This window comes from Oncorhynchus gorbuscha, linkage group LG18 (assembly GCF_021184085.1).
Source record: "Oncorhynchus gorbuscha isolate QuinsamMale2020 ecotype Even-year linkage group LG18, OgorEven_v1.0, whole genome shotgun sequence".
NCBI lineage: Eukaryota > Metazoa > Chordata > Actinopteri > Salmoniformes > Salmonidae > Oncorhynchus > Oncorhynchus gorbuscha.
The window spans coordinates 40,885,605-40,903,908 of NC_060190.1; the positions used below are offsets into that span (position 1 = coordinate 40,885,605).

Genomic DNA, 18,304 nt, shown 5'->3' on the forward strand with positions numbered 1-18,304 from the left:
AGGCAGACAATAAGCTGCCAGCAAGTGATCCCCCGAACGCCTGTTGTTGCTCCAATGAGCTGATGCCTGGCCATGCTGGGAGACTTTGACACAGGTGCAAAGCCCTGAGTCACCCACTGTTTGTTATTTCATTGTCCAAAATTAAGCATTGTTCCTAGGGTGGGGGGGGGGACAAGGGATAAGGGCCTAGATGAGCTGTGGTATTTCCAACGATAATGGGAACAAACCTGTTCAAAAGTGTGTGTGTGTGTTTGTAGGGCTGTTGTGGTGACCATATTACTGCAACACTGGTAGTCATGAGTCATGACCGCAGTAAAATTCCACATAACGATTGAGTCACTGTAATCTCCTTTTATGCACTCTGGACATGCTTGGGTAGTGCCCAACTTGCTAATGATCATCAGGCAAACTCCGTTTTTCACAATTCCTGACATTTAATCCCAGTATAAATTCCTTGTCTTATGGTCAGTTAGGATCACCACTTTATTTTATGAATGTGAAATGTCAGAATAATACATAATGATTCATTTCTGATTTTATTTATTTCATCACATTTCCAGTGGGTCAGAAGTTTACATACACTGAATTAGTATTTGGTAGCATTGCCTTTAAATTGTTTAACATAGGTCAAACGTTTTAGGTAGCCTTCCACAAGCTTCCCACAATAAGTTGGGTAAATTGTGGCCCATTCCTCCTGACAGAGCTGGTGAAACTGAGTCAGGTTTGTATGCCTTTGTACACCCAAATCACACCCTGACCAAACCAAAATAGAGACATAAAAAGCTCTAAGGTCAGGGCGTGACAACTCCAATACCTTGACTTTGTTGTCCTTAAGCCATTTTGACACAACTTTGGAAGTATGCCTGGGGTCATTGTCCATTTGGAAGACCCATTTGCGACCAAGCATTAACTGATGTCTTGAGATATTGCTTCAATATATCCACATAATTTTTCCTCCCTCATGATGCCATCTATTTTGTGAAGTGCACCAGTCCCTCCTGCAGCAAAGCACGACCACAACATGATGCTGCTACCCCCGTGCTTCACGGTTGGGATGGTGTTCTTCAGCTTGCAAGCCTCCCCTTTCCCTCTAAACATAACGATGGTCATTATGGCCAAATAGTTATATTTTTGTTTCATCAAACCAGAGGACATTTCTCCAAAAAGTACGATCTTTGTCCCCATGTGCAGTTGCAAACCGTACAGTTGCAAAAAACTGGCTTTTTTATGGCGGTTTTGGAGGAGTGGCTTCTTCCTTGCTGAGCGGCCTATCAGGTTATGTCGATATAGGACTCGTTTTACTGTGGATATAGATACTTTTGTACCTGTTTCCTCCAGCATCTTCACAGGGTCCTTTGCTGTTGTTCTGGGACTGATTTGCACTTTTTGCAGTACGTTCATCTCTAGGAGACAACACTTCTCCTTTTCTGAGCGGTATGACGGCTGCGTGGTCCCATGGTGTTTATACTTGCGTACTATTGTTTGTACAGATGAAAGTGGTACCTTCAGGCGTTTGCTCCCAAGGACGAACCAGACTTGTGGAGGTCTTGGATGATTTATTTTGATTTTCCCATGATGTAAAGCAAAGAGGCACTGAGTTTGAAGGTAGGCCTTGAAATACATCCACAGGTACACCTCCAATTGACTCAAATGATGTCAATTAGCCTATCAGAAGCTTCCAAAGCCATGACATAATTTTCTGGAATTTTCCAAGCTGTATAAAGACACAGTCAACTTAGTGTATGTAAACTTCTGACCCACTGGAATTGTGATAAGTGAAATTGTTGGAAAAATTACTTGTGTCATGCACAAAGTAGATGTCCTAACCGACTTGCCAAAACTAACTTGTCTTGTTAACAAGACATTGTGGAGTGGTTGAAAAACGAGTTATAATGACTCCAACATAAGTGTATGTAAACTTCTGACTTCAACTGTAGGTGGGGGCGAAGTGACTACGCATAGGTATCAAACAAACAGCGAGTAGCAGCAGTGTGTGGGGGGGGTGTCCGGTGGCGATTTTTATGAATTGTTCAGCAGTCTAATGGCTTGGGGGTAGAAGCTGTTGAGGAGCCTTTTGGTCCTAGACTTGACGCTCCAGTTGCGCTTTCCATGGGGTAGCAGAGAAAACAGTCTGTAACTTGGTGACTGGTCTCAATTTTATGGGCTTTCCTCTGACACTGCTTATTATATAGGTCCTGGATGACAGGAAGATGGCCCCCAAGAATTGCACTGGGCTGTTCACACTACCCTCTTTAGCGCCTTACGGTCAGATGCCGAGCAGTTGCCATACCAGGCGGTGATGCAACCGCTCTTGATGGTGCAGCTGTAGAACTTTTTGTGGATCTGAGTACCCATGCCAAATCTTTTCAGTCTCCTGAGGGGGAAAAGATTTTGTCTTGGTATGTTTGGACCATGATAGTTTGTTGGTGATGTGGACACCAAGGAACTTGAAACTTTCAAACCGCTCCACTACAGGCCCATTGGTATTAATGGGGGCCTGTTTGGCTCGCCTCTTCCTATCGCTCCTTAGTCTTGCTCACATTGAGGGAGAGGTTGCTGTCCTGGCACCACACACAAACGGTCTCAGTGAACTACCTTCATTTATCCACCATCTTTGTTCATAGCCAACACAACAAATACATGGTTAGTGTGATTGTGTGAGCGCGTAATGGATGTAGGTTTATGTGATTGTGTGAGTGTTGAATGGAAATAGAATTGGTTGGTGATGATGACTGCAGTACCTGGTTGACATGGTCCTCTATGATGCGGCTGTGCTGCCTCTGATGAAGTATCCTCAGGGTGCGTTTCCTAACCCCATCTCCTTCTTCCTCTGCCACAGCTTAGCAGGATCTCCTTCATCTGAGGAAAAGGAATAGCTTGAAAAAAGGTAATTATTCTAGCCTGGTCCTAGATCTGTTTGTGGTACCTTCCATACTCCTATATAGCCATAGGTTATTTTCATACCAAGTAGATCTGGGACCAGGTTATCATTGTCCATCCCACTGACTGATCTGAGAGAGCTTTAGCAACATGCAACAGTCCTTTATCAAGTAATTTAGCAACAGTCATTCTGATTGGTCTTACCTTGGTGTCAAGACAGCCAAGGTGTTCCTTCTATTTCCGGATGGCAACCGGGTAACTGTCATTGTCCACGAGGAGTCGCTGGTTTTGCTCATGAAGGTTTTCCTTCTTTCTCTGAATATTTTCAGGCATAATTCTGGCCTGTCTGTGACATTATTGTCTAAATAATCAAATGGCTGTCCATGTCAAAGGCTTGATCACGCCACATAACATGCCAAAATCAATGACAGACCTAAATGAATAACAGGCCTGTCAGGCTACAACAAACAATTTTTCAGATGAGATTGCAGTAGTCACCAGTGTAGGCCACCTAGCCTTCGATTTTTTTGGTTTGTGAATTATTATTTTTAACTTCTCACTGTTAATTGGTAATGTAAACTCACCCCATTCCGTACAACTTTTGCGCAACTGCAACATTCAAACGAGGCTGCAAAGAAAGCTAATGGGACTGTGTTGACGTCAAAATCGGGGGTGTGAACTCGGTTTCTATTCAAGCGTTGATCGACATGGTAATGGCTCTATAGTATTGGAGAAAAGTTGAAAAAACTGACCCTCCGTTACATCTTGACGTGTCATGTCGTAACATACAGCATGCATAAAGCAACTATTTATATCTTATAATCTCTCTCCACCAGGTGTAGCACTTCTTATCATCGTTTAAAAACAAGAAATGGACAGTGACGAGGGTAAGGAGGGGATACCTAGTAATTTTTTTCGGCAGCCTTGCATGCGATCATCATTCTCAAATCCGCTGTTTACTTCTAAGATCACTTTAGCATCGCCCTGAAAACCCAATTCAAATTCGACACAAACCTTCAAATAGGTATGTCATAACACATTACACAAACTCTTTATAGTGTTTTATTTACATTTTAGAGGTGATAAGGTGATAAATTGGACAGATTGAGTGGAAAAAATACAATTTTCCCACACAACATCTCTCCTTCTCACTATCACGCATTAGTTTCTTGCTTGAATTATGCAGAAATGGACAGCATTTAGGTCATGTAATTGATTCTGTTGGAAAGGGGAGAAATTGTGCTTTACAATGGTATTGACTTCACAGTTGATCTGGCAGTATTACGTTTTTGGGGCGCTAAAATAAGGGCAATTGTACGGACCAAGGCGATGTACAAAAGCATGCTCGAGCGGCAGAGTCGATATCCGCGCTTATAAACCCAGGGCGTTACAATACTTAAGCATTTTTTATTTTATTTCATTTCTTAAATAATTCCACGAGGATCACTTTGGACGTATTGCCAATTGTTTAAGCGTTCATCAGCGTTCTACATATTGGCTCGAATGGCGCAACACAAATCGGATTGATTTATTATTTAGGCCAGGGTTGCATACCATTTATCTCCAATAAACAGAAATACACATTGATTGGAAATTGGAATTGTGTGCGTGTCACTTATCTTCTCACCAAATATTGAGCTTCCCTAAACCCAAAATAACTGGCGGAGCTCGGGGCTGCCATTTCGCTGAAAAACGAATCCCATATTGTAGCTTTAATCAGAACATCCCTAGTAAAAGAATACATTTAAAAAATCGCCCACTGCCGCTAGATGGCAGACTACCGCTAAAAGTTTAAATGCACCAGCCTACTGGTAAAACTTGGAGGCTCCAGGTGGGGGCGAGCTGCGTGTCCCCATGAGTGCATTTGTCTCCTCCTCGATTGTAGCAGGCAGCAGCTAAATTGAAAACTTATTTGCTGCATTCAGATCACTGGAATTTCTGTATAGCAGCCACGGCGTAGACAGATCTGTGCTACCAACAATCGAATCAAAGGAAAACCGCCTCGGTTTGCAGAGTAGAACCGACTCCTGCTGCTACCACCATGGATGATTTAGGTAAATGTGATTGTTGTTATTTCCTAGCTAGAGCTATCGAATTGTTTCCCATCTTTTCTTACTGCCAGATTACCTGGATATCGCTCGTTCCTCGGCGCACAACAAATCTGTTAATAGCTATATCACAGGACAACAAATGTCGCTAACGTTATAGCCAGTTATTACCCAGCTGTAGCTATCCTATTACACAGCGTGGGAATCGGCAGGTTGGAGGCCCGCTGTGGTTCCGAAATTTTGATTTTTGCCTTGGCGTCATGGAGGGAGCAATAGGCTAGACATCCAATTCGTGATTATTGTGAACTCCTGATAGCTGTGAAGCAATGCTCGCACATGTGTTTTCAAAACCCAATTTGAACACAATGTTAGCAATGTACATGCACATTAGGATTCAGCCTCATGTTTTTAACTGACTCGTCACATATTAGTTGATTTGCATATCAACTTTTTAATTACATGACAGATTGCCAATCTGAATTTTGCGAGTCGGTATGCAGTTTTGCCCGGTGCTAACGGGCAATGCAACTAAATGATGACAGCGACTATGCATGCACTCATCTTGCAACACTCGCACTTTTCATGACATTCGGTGGTATCTGGTGACCGAGGTGCACACCTCTGCTACTTTCCAAGTTGGGGCGTTTGTTGAGCCATAAATGTGTAGCCTCAGGTTTGAAGAAATCTGTTAATTCTAGTTCTCTGCTGCCGTTTGTTTTCTTTTTGCATCTACTTATTTAAAGAGTTCATGCGTATCTCTCAATGTACATGTTTTATGTTGAATATTTCTGTTACCTTTATTTATGTATTTTTTAATGATCTTTTTTTACCTGTAACTGTGTGAGCATCTGGGTTTCCCTTCTGTCCTATTTGATCTAAGCCAATGATGGGGTCCATGTGCAGATGATGAGTAGGGAGTTCATTCTGGTATTTGAGTGCCGGTCATGCAGAAACACAACGCCCCCCCCCCCCCCCCCAGCCCAGTTTGGACTCGTGGGGTTCATTGTGCATGCTGTCCACAGTGTGACACCATCTGTTTTCTTACAAAAATGTATGAATCTGCTTTTACAATGAACGTCCTAGCTCCACACGAACTGACCACGGCTTATGGGCAGATCAGTGTCAGCTCGCAACCTTAATGGATTCATCAGTGAACAGTGGTGAAAACCTGAATTAACTCGCCTCCCAAAAATAGCTAGCCTACAATACATGCTATTGGTTTGCTGCTAACAGCATGGAATGGTTGTGCTGTTGCTTCTGTCATCATTAGGGAACCTCCACAAGTGATTAGAGAGAGCACTCCCAGTTCATAATTGTATCAGAGTCTCAAAATAGACCACAGCAGTGTGTTCACAGGTTTTGCACACCCAACGCTCACACTCATTCAGCAATGGAATATTGCAGGGGGGGAATCGTATATGTGGGTGTGTCTGGGTCAAGGTTTGTCTGTTGGACATGGAAACCATGAGGTTAAATTTAGTCAGTCATCTGAAAAACACATTATTGGATGCTAAACAAAATGCATTTAATTGGATGCTAAAAATGGTTCAGAATAACAGCTTAACTTCAAGACAGGTAACAAACTGTTCTGTAAAAGACATGTGGCTCATGCTATTATGGTATTGATATAGGTTGCCATGTAATGTGAGGCCCCTTTTATAAAGGTCTAATTTGATTTTGGATGTTAAAACAAAATTGCCACGCCGACACTTGCAGGACCGAGCGAAGCGGCATCGCATGAAATGCAGGAGAACAGCGTCGTACCTACTGAGTCTTTTGCCTGATTCGCAATACTATAGGGGACAACCTGAACCGTACTGTACTGGCTCAGATATATTCTTTCCACATTGTCCTTTCCAGCGACTCGATGCATAACCAGGTCATCCCAGTACTGCTCCACTCATTTTTGCTCAGTTTGACTTGGCTCTGTAGTGTGAAAAGGGCCGTAGTTTGTTTTCCACTCGAGTTGAAAGGGGCACTAACAACTTACCTATGTGACTGCGCCCACCTCAGTGGCGTAGTTGAAATCATACACATCTTCTAAATGACCAACGGGAAATCACCCTCCCTTCCAAATGTTATCCTTAGTGTCCAAAGAAAATCATGCCATGAATGTTTGTCACACTAAACCCTGTCAATATTTATGGACACACAGGTAGTGTCCCAAAAGGCACCCTATCCCCTACATAGTGCACTACTTTTGACCCAAGCTCTATGGACCCTTGTTTAAAAATAATGCACTTGTATAGGGAATATGTTGCCATTTGGGATGCAGACACCGTCTCCACTTATGTAGTTGAAGGGCTTCTCCTTAAAGCTCTCCCTCAAAAATGAAGAGTTGCACAATCCAGTGTGGCTTTATGGCCATGCAGTGAGGGGTTGTAAATGTTGTCATAGGGATTCTGAATAGCTTTTAGGGGGGTTTGAGGGCCACAACACATCAGCAACAACATATTCCAGAGAATGGAAGTTAAGCTGTATCCAATACTGCCCATTTCATAATAGAAACACTTGGTAATTCATGTCTTTTATACCCTTGCTTTCCTAGTTCATCTCATGGCTGAATTAGAGTTTAGGACCAAACTTTACCAAGTAATTACTCAGTTATTATAATTGAAAAAAGGACTGGTAATTGAAAAATGACTGGTAATTGAAAAAGGACTGGTAATTGAAAAAGGACTGGTAAAGCGAAATGTTTACCGGGAAGGTTTTCCTTGGTAGGCAGAGGTATATCATGAAAAGAGGGGCCAGCAAGTTTGTCCTCGTCTCTCTCTGAAGTGCTGAGGCGGCAGCCCCCAGGTAGCCTCTCCCTCTCTCACACACACTTTATGGACTCCGTTGTCTATTTCTGGCACCGTCACTCAAACCACACAACCCGACCCAGGCCGGGCTCCTATGCATAAACAAACCACACACACACAAACGCAGGAGGAGGATGAGAGGTGAGGTCTCACACGGACATTCAAGCACACCCTACTTCCTACTCCTCTTAAATGTGTTTGCTGACTTGTCAGTGAGTGGATGTCATGCAGGTGAAAGAGGACCCAAACGCGACTTAACAGAAACAGAGTTTATTAATGCTCAAAACGGAATAACTGAAATCCTCTAGATTTGTAGAGGGAAAAAACAACTGGAGAAGCGGCCACAGACTGCAGGTCGCTTCGGGTAGGCGCAGGCCGTAGTCGACTGAGACACCTGCTCACACGCAGCGTCTGAAGAAGGCACAAAACACGACAGGACAGGGTGATACACAATCACGGCAAAAAACACGACAGGACAGGGCGAAACGCAATCACAGCATGGAATACAAAACAAGGAACCGATGGCACAGGAACAGATTACAAAGGAATAAATAGGGAATCTAATCAGGGGAAAGGATCGGGAACAGGTGTGGGAAGACTAAATGATGATTAGGGGAATAGGAACAGCTGGGAGCAGGAACGGAACGACAGAGAGAAGAGAGAGCGAGAGAGTGAGAGAGGGAGGGGGAGAGAGAGGGATAGGAGGGAAAGAACCAAATAAGACCAGCAGAGGGAAACGAATAGCATGGGGAGCACAGGGACAAGACATGATAATAAATGACAAACATGACAGTACCCCCCCACTCACCGAGCGCCTCCTGGCGCTCTCGAGGAGGAACACTGGCAGCAACGGAGGAAATCATAGATCAAACGGTCCAGCACGTCCCGAGAAAGAACCCCACTCCTCTCCTCAGGACCGTAACGAAAAACGATAAAAAGGGAAACTAGGGTACTACTCTAAAAAAATGAGAACTAGGGACAGACTGAGACACAGCAAGGGCAGGGACAAGAACAGGAGAGATGCGATGGCAGGGAACAGACTGAGACCCAGCAAGACCAGGAGCAGAAGCAGAAAAAAATTACCAGACTTCTTCTGCGCGCAGTCTGAACACGCAGCCACGAAACGGCGCGTGTCACGCTCCTGAGTCGGCCACCAAAAGCGCTGGCGAATAGACGCAAGAGTGCCTCGAACACCGGGATGACCAGCTAACTTGGCAGAGTGAGCCCACTGAAGAACAGCCAGACGAGTGGAAACAGGAACGAAAAGGAGGTTACTAGGACAAGCGCGCGGCGACGCAGTGTGCGTGAGTGCTTGCTTAACCTGTCTTTCAATTCCCCAGACTGTCAACCCGACAACACGCCCATAAGGAAGAATCCCCTCGAGATCAGTAGAAGCCACAGAAGAACTAAACAGACGGGATAAGGCATCAGGCTTGGTGTTCTTGCTACCCGGACGGTAAGAAATCACAAACTCGAAACGAGCGAAAAACAACGCCCAACGAGCTTGACGGGCATTAAGTCGTTTGGCAGAACGGATGTACTCAAGGTTCTTATGGTCTGTCCAAACGACAAAAGGAACGGTCGCCCCTCCAACCACTGTCGCCATTCGCCTAGGGCTAAGCGGATGGCGAGCAGTTCACGGTTACCCACATCATAGTTGCGCTCAGATGGCGACAGGCGATGAGAAAAATAAGCGCAAGGATGAACCTTATCGTCAGACTGGAAGCGCTGGGATAGAATGGCTCCCACGCCTACCTCTGAAGGGCCAACCTCGACAATAAATTGTCTAGTGACGTCAGGAGTAACGAGGATAGGAGCGGACGTAAAACGTTCTTTTAGAAGATCAAAAGCTCCCTGGGCGGAACCGGACCACTTAAAACACGTCTTGACAGAAGTAAGAGCTGTGAGAGGGGCAGCAACTTGACCGAAATTACGAATGAAACGCCGATAGAAATTAGCGAAACCTAAAAAGCGCTGCAACTCGACACGTGACCTTGGAACGGGCCAATCACTGACAGCTTGGACCTTAGCGGAATCCATCTGAATGCCTTCAGCGGAAATAACGGAACCGAGAAAAGTAACGGAGGAGACATGAAAAGAGCACTTCTCAGCCTTTACGTAGAGACAATTCTCTAAAAGGCGCTGTAGAACACGTCGAACGTGCTGAACATGAATCTCGAGTGACGGAGAAAAAATCAGGATATCGTCAAGATAGACAAAAACAAAAATGTTCAGCATGTCTCTCAGAACATCATTAACTAATGCCTGAAAAACAGCTGGCGCATTGGCGAGACCGAACGGCAGAACCCGGTACTCAAAATGCCCTAACGGAGTGTTAAACGCCGTTTTCCACTCGTCCCCCTCTCTGATGCGCACGAGATGGTAAGCGTTACGAAGGTCCAACTTAGTAAAGCACCTGGCTCCCTGCAGAATCTCGAAGGCTGATGACATAAGGGGAATTTGCGGATAACGATTCTTAACCGTTATGTCATTCAGCCCTCGATAATCCACGCAGGGGCGCAGAGTACCGTCCTTCTTCTTAACAAAAAGAACCCCGCCCCGGCCGGAGAAGAAGAAGGCACTATGGTACCGGCGTCAAGAGACACAGACAAATAATCCTCGAGAGCCTTACGTTCGGGAGCCGACAGAGAGTATAGTCTACCTCGAGGAGGCGTGGTCCCTGGAAGGAGATCAATACTACAATCATACGACCGGTGAGGAGGAAGGGAGTTGGCTCGGGACCGACTGAAGACCGTGCGCAGATCATGATATTCCTCCGGCACTCCTGTCAAATCGCCAGGTTCCTCCTGAGAAGTAGGGAGAGAAGAAACGGGAGGGATGGCAGACATTAAACACTTCACATGACAAGAAACGTTCCAGGATAGGATAGAATTACTAGACCAATTAATAGAAGGATTATGACATACTAGCCAGGGATGACCCAAAACAACAGGTGTAAACGGTGAACGGAAAATCAAAAAAGAAATAGTCTCACTGTGGTTACCAGATACTGTGAGAGTTAAAGGTAGTGTCTCAAATTTGATACTGGGAAGATGACTACCATCTAAGGCAAACATGGGCGTAGGCTTGTCTAACGGTCTGAAAGGAATGTTATGTTTCCGAACCCATGCTTCGTCCATGAAACAACCCTCAGCCCCAGAGTCAATCAAGGCACTGCATGTAGCACCCGAACCGGTCCAGCGTAGATGGACCGACATAGTAGTACAAGATCTAGATGAAGAGGACTGAGTAGTAGCGCTCACCAGTAGCCCTCCGCTTACTGATGGGCTCTGGCCTCTTACTGGACATGAATTAACAAAATGTCCAGCAACTCCGCAATAGAGGCACAGGCGGTTGGTGATCCTCCGTTCCCTCTCCTTATTCGAGATGCGAATCCCTCCCAGCTGCATGGGCTCAGTCTCAAAGCCAGAGGAGGGAGATGGTTGCGATGCGGAGCAGGGAAACACCGTTGATGCGAGCTCTCTTCCACGAGCCCGGTGACGAAGATCTACCCGTCGTTCTATGCGGATGGCGAGAGCAATCAAAGAGTCCACATCTGAAGGAACCTCCCGGGAGAGAATCTCATCCTTAACCGCTGCGTGGAGTCCCTCCAGAAAACGAGCGAGCAGCGCCGGCTCGTTCCACTCACTAGAGGCAGCAAGAGTGCGAAACTCAATGGAATAATCCGTTATGGACCGTTCACCTTGGCATAAGGAAGCCAGGGCCCTAGAAGCCTCCTCACCAAAAACTGAACGGTCAAAAACCCGAATCATCTCCTCTTTAAAGTTCTGGAATCTGTTAGAGCAATCAGCCCTTGCCTCCCAGATAGCTGTGCCCCATTCTCGAGCCCGGCCAGTAAGGAGTGAAATGACGTAAGCAACCCGAGCTCTCTCTCTAGAGTATGTGTGGGGTTGGAGAGAGAACACAATCTCACACTGCGTGAGAAAGGAGCGGCACTCAGTGGGCTGCCCGGAGTAGCAAGGTGGGTTATTAACCCTGGGTTCTGGAGGCTCGGCAGGCCAGGGAGTAACAGGTGGCACGAGACGTAGACTCTGGAACTGTCCAGAGAGGTCGGAAACCTGAGCGGCCAGGTTCTCCACGGCATGGCGAGCAGCAGACAATTCCTGCTCGTGTCTGCCGAGCATGGCTCCTTGGAACTCGACGGCAGTGTAACGAGCGTCTGAAGTCGCTGGGTCCATTCCTTGGTCGGTTCCTTCTGTCATGCAGGTGAAAGAGGACCCAAACGCGACTTAACAGAAACAGAGTTTATTAATGCTCAAAACGGAATAACTGAAATCCTCTAGATTTGTAGAGGGAAAAAACAACTGGAGAAGCGGCCACAGACTGCAGGTCGCTTTCGGGTAGGCGCAGGCCGTAGTCGACTGAGACACCTGCTCACACGCAGCGTCTGAAGAAGGCACAAAACACGACAGGACAGGGTGATACACAATCACGGCAAAAAACACGACAGGACAGGGCGAAACGCAATCACAGCATGGAATACAAAACAAGGAACCGATGGCACAGGAACAGATTACAAAGGAATAAATAGGGAATCTAATCAGGGGAAAGGATCGGGAACAGGTGTGGGAAGACTAAATGATGATTAGGGGAATAGGAACAGCTGGGAGCAGGAACGGAACGACAGAGAGAAGAGAGAGCGAGAGAGTGAGAGAGGGAGGGGGAGAGAGAGGGATAGGAGGGAAAGAACCAAATAAGACCAGCAGAGGGAAACGAATAGCATGGGGAGCACAGGGACAAGACATGATAATAAATGACAAACATGACAGTGGATGTGAGAGGCAAAAACACACAAGACCACTCAACTAGTGTTATGTCCCATGTGTTCCACATTTTTACACTTACACTGCACAAGAATATAAACGAAACATGTAAAGTGTTGGTCCCATGTTTCCTGAGCTGAAATAAAATATCCCAGAAATTTTCCATTTGCAAAAAAAAGCATATTTCTCTCAAATTCTATGCACAACTTTGTTTACATATCTGTTAATGAACATTTTGCATTTGCCAAGATAACCTAACAGGTGTGGCATATGAAGAAGTTGATTAACTTCATTGGGATAGGGGGCAGCGTTTTCACTTTTGGATGAATAGCGTGCCCAGTGTAAACTGCCTCCTACTCAGTCCCAGATGCTAATATATGCATATTGTTAGTAGTATCGGATAGAAAATACTCTGAAGTTTCTAAAACTGTTTGAATGATGTCTGTGTGTATAACAGAACTCATATGGAAGGCAAAAATCTGAGAAAAAAAAACAAAACAGGAAGTGGGAAATCTGAGGTTTGTAGTTTTTCAACTCCGTCCGTATTGACGATACAGTGAAATATTGATTACGTTGCACTTCCTAAGGCTTCCACTAGATGTCAACCATCTTTAGAACATTGTTTGATGCTTCTACTATGAAGGGGAGCTGAATGAGAGAGGAATGAGTCAGAGGTCTGCCAGCAGTCACGAGCATTCACATGAGAGGTAGCTCCATTTCCATTGCTTTTCTACAGACAAAGGAATTCTCCGGTTGGAACATTATTGAACATTTATGATAAAAACATCCTAAAGATTGATTCTATACATCATTTGATATGTTTCTACGAACAGTAATATAACTATTTTTGGAATTTTCTTCAGACCTTTCCGCTGGAAGTTGCGTGTTTAGATTTGTTTACCAAACACCCTAACAAAAGGAGGTATATGGACATAAATGATGAACTTTATCGAACAAATCAAACATTTATTGTGGAAGTGGGATTCTTGGGAGTGCATTCTGGTGAAAATCATCAAAGGTAAGTGAATATTTACAATGCTATTTCTGACTACTGTTGACTGCGCAACATGGCGGATATTTATTTTGGCTGGTTTGGGCTCTGAGCGCCGTTCTCAGATTATGCTTTTTCCGAAAAGTTTTTTTGAAATCTGACACAGTGGTTGCATTAAGGAGAAGTTTATCATAGGTTCCATGCATAACACATCAACATTTATAATGAGTATTTCTGTAAATTGATGTGGCTCTCTGCAAAATCACTGCATGTTTTGGAACTACTGAACATAACACGCCAATGTAAAATTAGATTTTTGGATATAAATATGCCCTTTATCGAACAAAACATACATGTATTGTGTAACATTAAGTCATATGAGTGTCATCTGATGAAGATCATCAAAGGTTAGTGATGAATTTTATCTCTATTTGTGCTTTTTGTGACTCCTCTCTTTGGCTGGAAAAATGGCTGGGTGTTTCTGTGACTTGGTGGTGACCTAACATAATCATTTGTGGAGCTTTCGCTGTAAAGCATTTTTTAAATCAGACACTGTGGCTGGATTAATGAGAATTGTATCTTTAAAATGGTGCCTAATACTTGTATGTTTGAGAAATTAGATTTTTCAGATTTGTATTTGGCGCCCTGCAATTTCATTGGCTGTTGTCGAGGGGTTCTGCTAGTGGAATGCAGGTTAAACCACATGATACAGGAGACAATAAAAGACCACTCTAAAATGTGCAGTTTTGTCACACAATACAATTCCACAAATGTCTTAAGTTTTGAGGGAGTGTGCAATTGGCATGCTGACTGCAACATCGTTTTAGAGAATTTGGTAGTACGTCCAACCGGCCGCACAACTGCAGACCACTTAACCACGCCCGCCCAGGACCTCCATATCCGGCTTCTCCACCTGCGGGATCGTCTAAGACTAGCCACCCGGACAGCTGATGAGAAATTGTGGGTTTGCACAACCGTAGAATTTCTCCACAAACTGTCAAAAACCGTCTCAGGGAAGCTCATCTGCATAATATCATCCTCACCAGGGTCTTGACCTGACTGCAGTTCGGCGTCGGAACTGAGTTCCAAGTGGGCAAATGCTCACTTTCGATGGCCACTGGCACGCTCAAGAAGTGTGCTCTTCACGGACAAATCCCGGTTTCAACTTTATCTTGCAGGAGGCATACAGAGTGTATGGCGTCGTGAGGGCGAGCGGTTTGCTGATGTCAAGGTTGTGAACAGAGTGCCCCGTGGTGGTGGTGGTGGGGTTATGGTATGGGCAGGCAGGCAGGCATAAGCTACAGTCAACTAACAAAATTGCATTTTATCGATGGCAATTTGAAGGCACAGAGATACCGTGACGAGATCCGGAAGGCCCATTGTCGTGCCATTCATCCGCCGCCATCACCTCATGTTTCAGCATGATATTGCGCAGCCCCATGTCGCAAAGATCATGCCGCCTTAACCAGCTGCAGCTATTGGAGCTAGCACATGGACAACCAGAGCTTTGACAGCAATGTGAGTTACACCTACAGGTGCAATCTCAAAAATGTTACCACAGTATAAAAATATGTAAACAACCGATGCTCACACAATTGTCCTTACTCCCTCACTCACTGTGAGTGAGTGCAAACAATACACCCCCCCCCCTCTCTCCGTTCAGCCTTGACAATCAATGCCTTTTAGCAGAAATCAAACTTCAAGTTGTGCCTCTAAGAAAGCACACACACGTGCTCTATTTAATGCCCGAGAAGCCGGTGTTCGGAGGATATATAGGCACGGGTGTTGTTCGGCTCAAGGCAAAGTCGAGCACTATGCCGTTCTGCACGATGCGTTTCTAGGACTAAGGTTATCGTGTAGCTCTACATCAGCACATCCACCACTAACACACCGTCATCTTCCGCAGTTGAGGGCGTGGTCATGTCACATCTGAATGTGCCCCCTGCTAAATGTATATGTACGTGTGTTTCCTCAAAAGCTAAAACAGGCCAGTTTGAAGTGCCGTTGGTGCACTGGGCTGAGTGAGATAACTCGTTGTTACCCCTGAATGAGAACTGACATACACAGACTCCTCCTGTCATCTGGTTCTAATGTTCACCATTACACTGCACACGGGACCACTACAATAGTGTGTGTGTGTGTGTGTGTGTGTGTGTGTGTGTGTGTGTGTGTGTGTGTGTGTGTGTGTGTGTGTGTGTGTGTGTGTGTGTGTGTGTGTGTGTGTGTGTGTGTGTGTGTGTGCGTGCGTCAAGTAAATTGATATAATGTTGGCCTATGTTTATGGGAACAGAATATGCTTGACATGGACAGTGTGTTTTACTGTATTTTAAAGGGCTTCTGTCTGTGTTGTGAGAGGGCTCAGTGGAATATCTTAGTTGTCACTGTCTGTTTGTCAGTCTTAGCGGAGGGAGATGGCCCAAGGGCCAATGTGTCATTTCCTCTCGTAATGCAAAGCACAGCAGCCCCATGTCTCTGAGTCTGACTTGATCTGTGTGCCTGCCTCTGCAGCCCTATGGGTCTGTGTGCCTCTGACCTATGTGTAGCCTTTGTCTGGGAGGCTGCATGTGACTGAGTGCTTTCTTGCGTGTGTGTGTGTGTCTGTGGGTCTGTGGTGAGGCATAAGTGACCGGGGCTAGGGAGGCACAGTGACTTGTGCTTCAGGTACTTCTAAGACTGTTTTCCCGGGTACTATTATTCCTTGACTAAAAATCACTTTGGAAGGAGAATCTTCATTTAAAAGGGCTGTTCAGTCCAGGACTAGGATTACTCTAAACCCGGGAAACAGACCCTGAACATTCCAAATTTGATGTGAATCGTAAAAGTTAAGACTACAAGTTCTATCCGTCACTTGTGGGAGAATGTGGTTCTGTCTAAATGTGGCCATGCCCACATCTAAATCTTTCCTTTTCTAGTGGTAAGTGAGAAGTAGCCTGTGACTGGTAAGTCTTCAGGCCCCTTGACTTTTCCCACATTTTGTTACGTTACAGCCGTATTCTAAAATGGGTTAAATGAAAGCAATACTCAGCGTTCTACACACAATACCCCATAATGACAAAGCACTTTTTTGGGGGGGGGTTTATCACTTGTTTAGCATTTGGTGAAGGCGCAGTTAAGCGTTAGAGGCAGAAAAGAATAGGTCTACATTTCTAACATGTTTTCACTTTGTCATTATGGGTGGGTGAGAATAATCTATTCAATACATTTTTGAAAAAGGCTGTAACGTAACAAAATGTGGACAAAGTCAAGAGGTCTGAATACTTTCCAAAGGCCCTGTAGACGTTCAACAAAGTCCTCCACTTGAAATAGTCACTCAAAGTTTTCTGAAGTAAGATCCTCTTTTTCTTCCTTTGTGGTGGTGACAATGCCTGTGAACTACGCCCAACATTTCGGGTCAGCTACAAAACAATCACATCTATGTACACTGAAACAACTACTGCTTAGTACAGACCACCGAACAATGGCGGTACAAACTTCAACCAAACACCTCTGAAATGAACAATCGCCACAATACTGCAGCGCCACTGGACGTATGTTGAAAAGATAACCTGTCGAAGAAAATTCACACATTGAAAGTGAAACACTTCAAAGGCCTGACTTCACTGAGAAGGAGGCAACAGCTGTTTCAGAGCTAGTGAAAAAGGCCCGACTTCATCCGTCAAACAGTACACTGTCCTTCTGTATTTGGGCCCAATGCAGTCCTTTTTATCAGGTGTGTGTGCGTGACAGTGCGTTCGTTCTTATGTGGAGTTCTTAGGAGAATGAACAACATGCGCGGACGGTGGAGAGTTTCTGTAGGTTCCAATCATCTGCTGGATCCAGTTATAAGGCGAGCTGGACCAATCCAAACTCAATTTCCAGTTGTCTCCTCTGACAACACTGATTACAGATTAGGACTATAACCCACTGCTGCGGGAGATGGGGCTTCTACGTCTGCGGAAACAGATTTCCTGGCCGACTACTGCTTAATAGAAGCCTCGCCTTCTCAGTCCGAACCCTTTCACCCTCTCACTCTCCCTCTCTGGCACTTAAACAGCACTGATTGTTTTCCAGCCGATGATGTGGCCTGGCGGGATGTTTGCCTGAACTTTATGGCGTTTCAGGGGCCGTCCCCCTCCTCCTTCTCTTATTGTGTCCAAGACGGAGGTTGACAAAGGCAGGCCTGTCTCGGACCCTATGATCAACACTGGCCTCCAGAACAGAGACAGTACCGCTCAGAGCCCAGGCAGAGACAAACATCAAGTTGATCAGTGGTCTAGTCAGCAGCCCCCAACCCCATGGACTAGTATGTCTAGACCAAGTAAAGTGTTGTCAAGCCTCTTGCTCATTGTCAACAACAGTGTGGATTCTTATGCATCTCTGCACATTTCGTGAAATAAGACATGGGTTGTAGTCATTCACGCAAATTCTATTCCCAGAAATGCACACAATAGTTTGAAAACATTGCATTTGGTCTTGGTAATTTGTTTATGGATTAGAGATGAGAAGCTGAAACTGGAGTGAAGTGTGAGATTGAGAGTAGGGTCGAGAGAACATAAGTGGGTCTCCCCCTGTGCAGAAATGTTTGATCGCTCTAGAGTTGGTACGATATCCCGGAGGATCTTTGACCTCGGTTGTGTTTACTAGGCACGAAACGGAAGGAAACCAACTGAAACAGAGAGGGACTAGCCGTACTAGTGTCTAATGAGAAACACGTTTTCGTTTTTTTTTTTCATTGTAAAACGTTTTGCCACTATGTTCCCTGGTGAATACGACACAGGACTTTTCTGGTGGAATCATTAATTGAGATGTTTTTTATTGCTT

At 45.1% G+C, this 18,304-nt stretch overlaps 1 protein-coding gene across 1 annotated transcript in view; it reads left to right on the forward strand.

Annotated features, from left to right (window-relative positions):
• Positions 1–4,771: 4,771 nt before the first annotated feature.
• The window catches only part of LOC124003085 (paxillin-like), a 59,248-nt gene continuing 45,715 nt past the window's right edge, over positions 4,772–18,304 (forward strand). Inside the window, exon 1 of the mRNA XM_046311132.1 lies at positions 4,772–4,934. Within this exon, the coding sequence (XP_046167088.1) occupies positions 4,922–4,934 (13 nt within the window). The 5' untranslated portion in view covers positions 4,772–4,921. The remainder of the gene's footprint in view (positions 4,935–18,304) is intronic.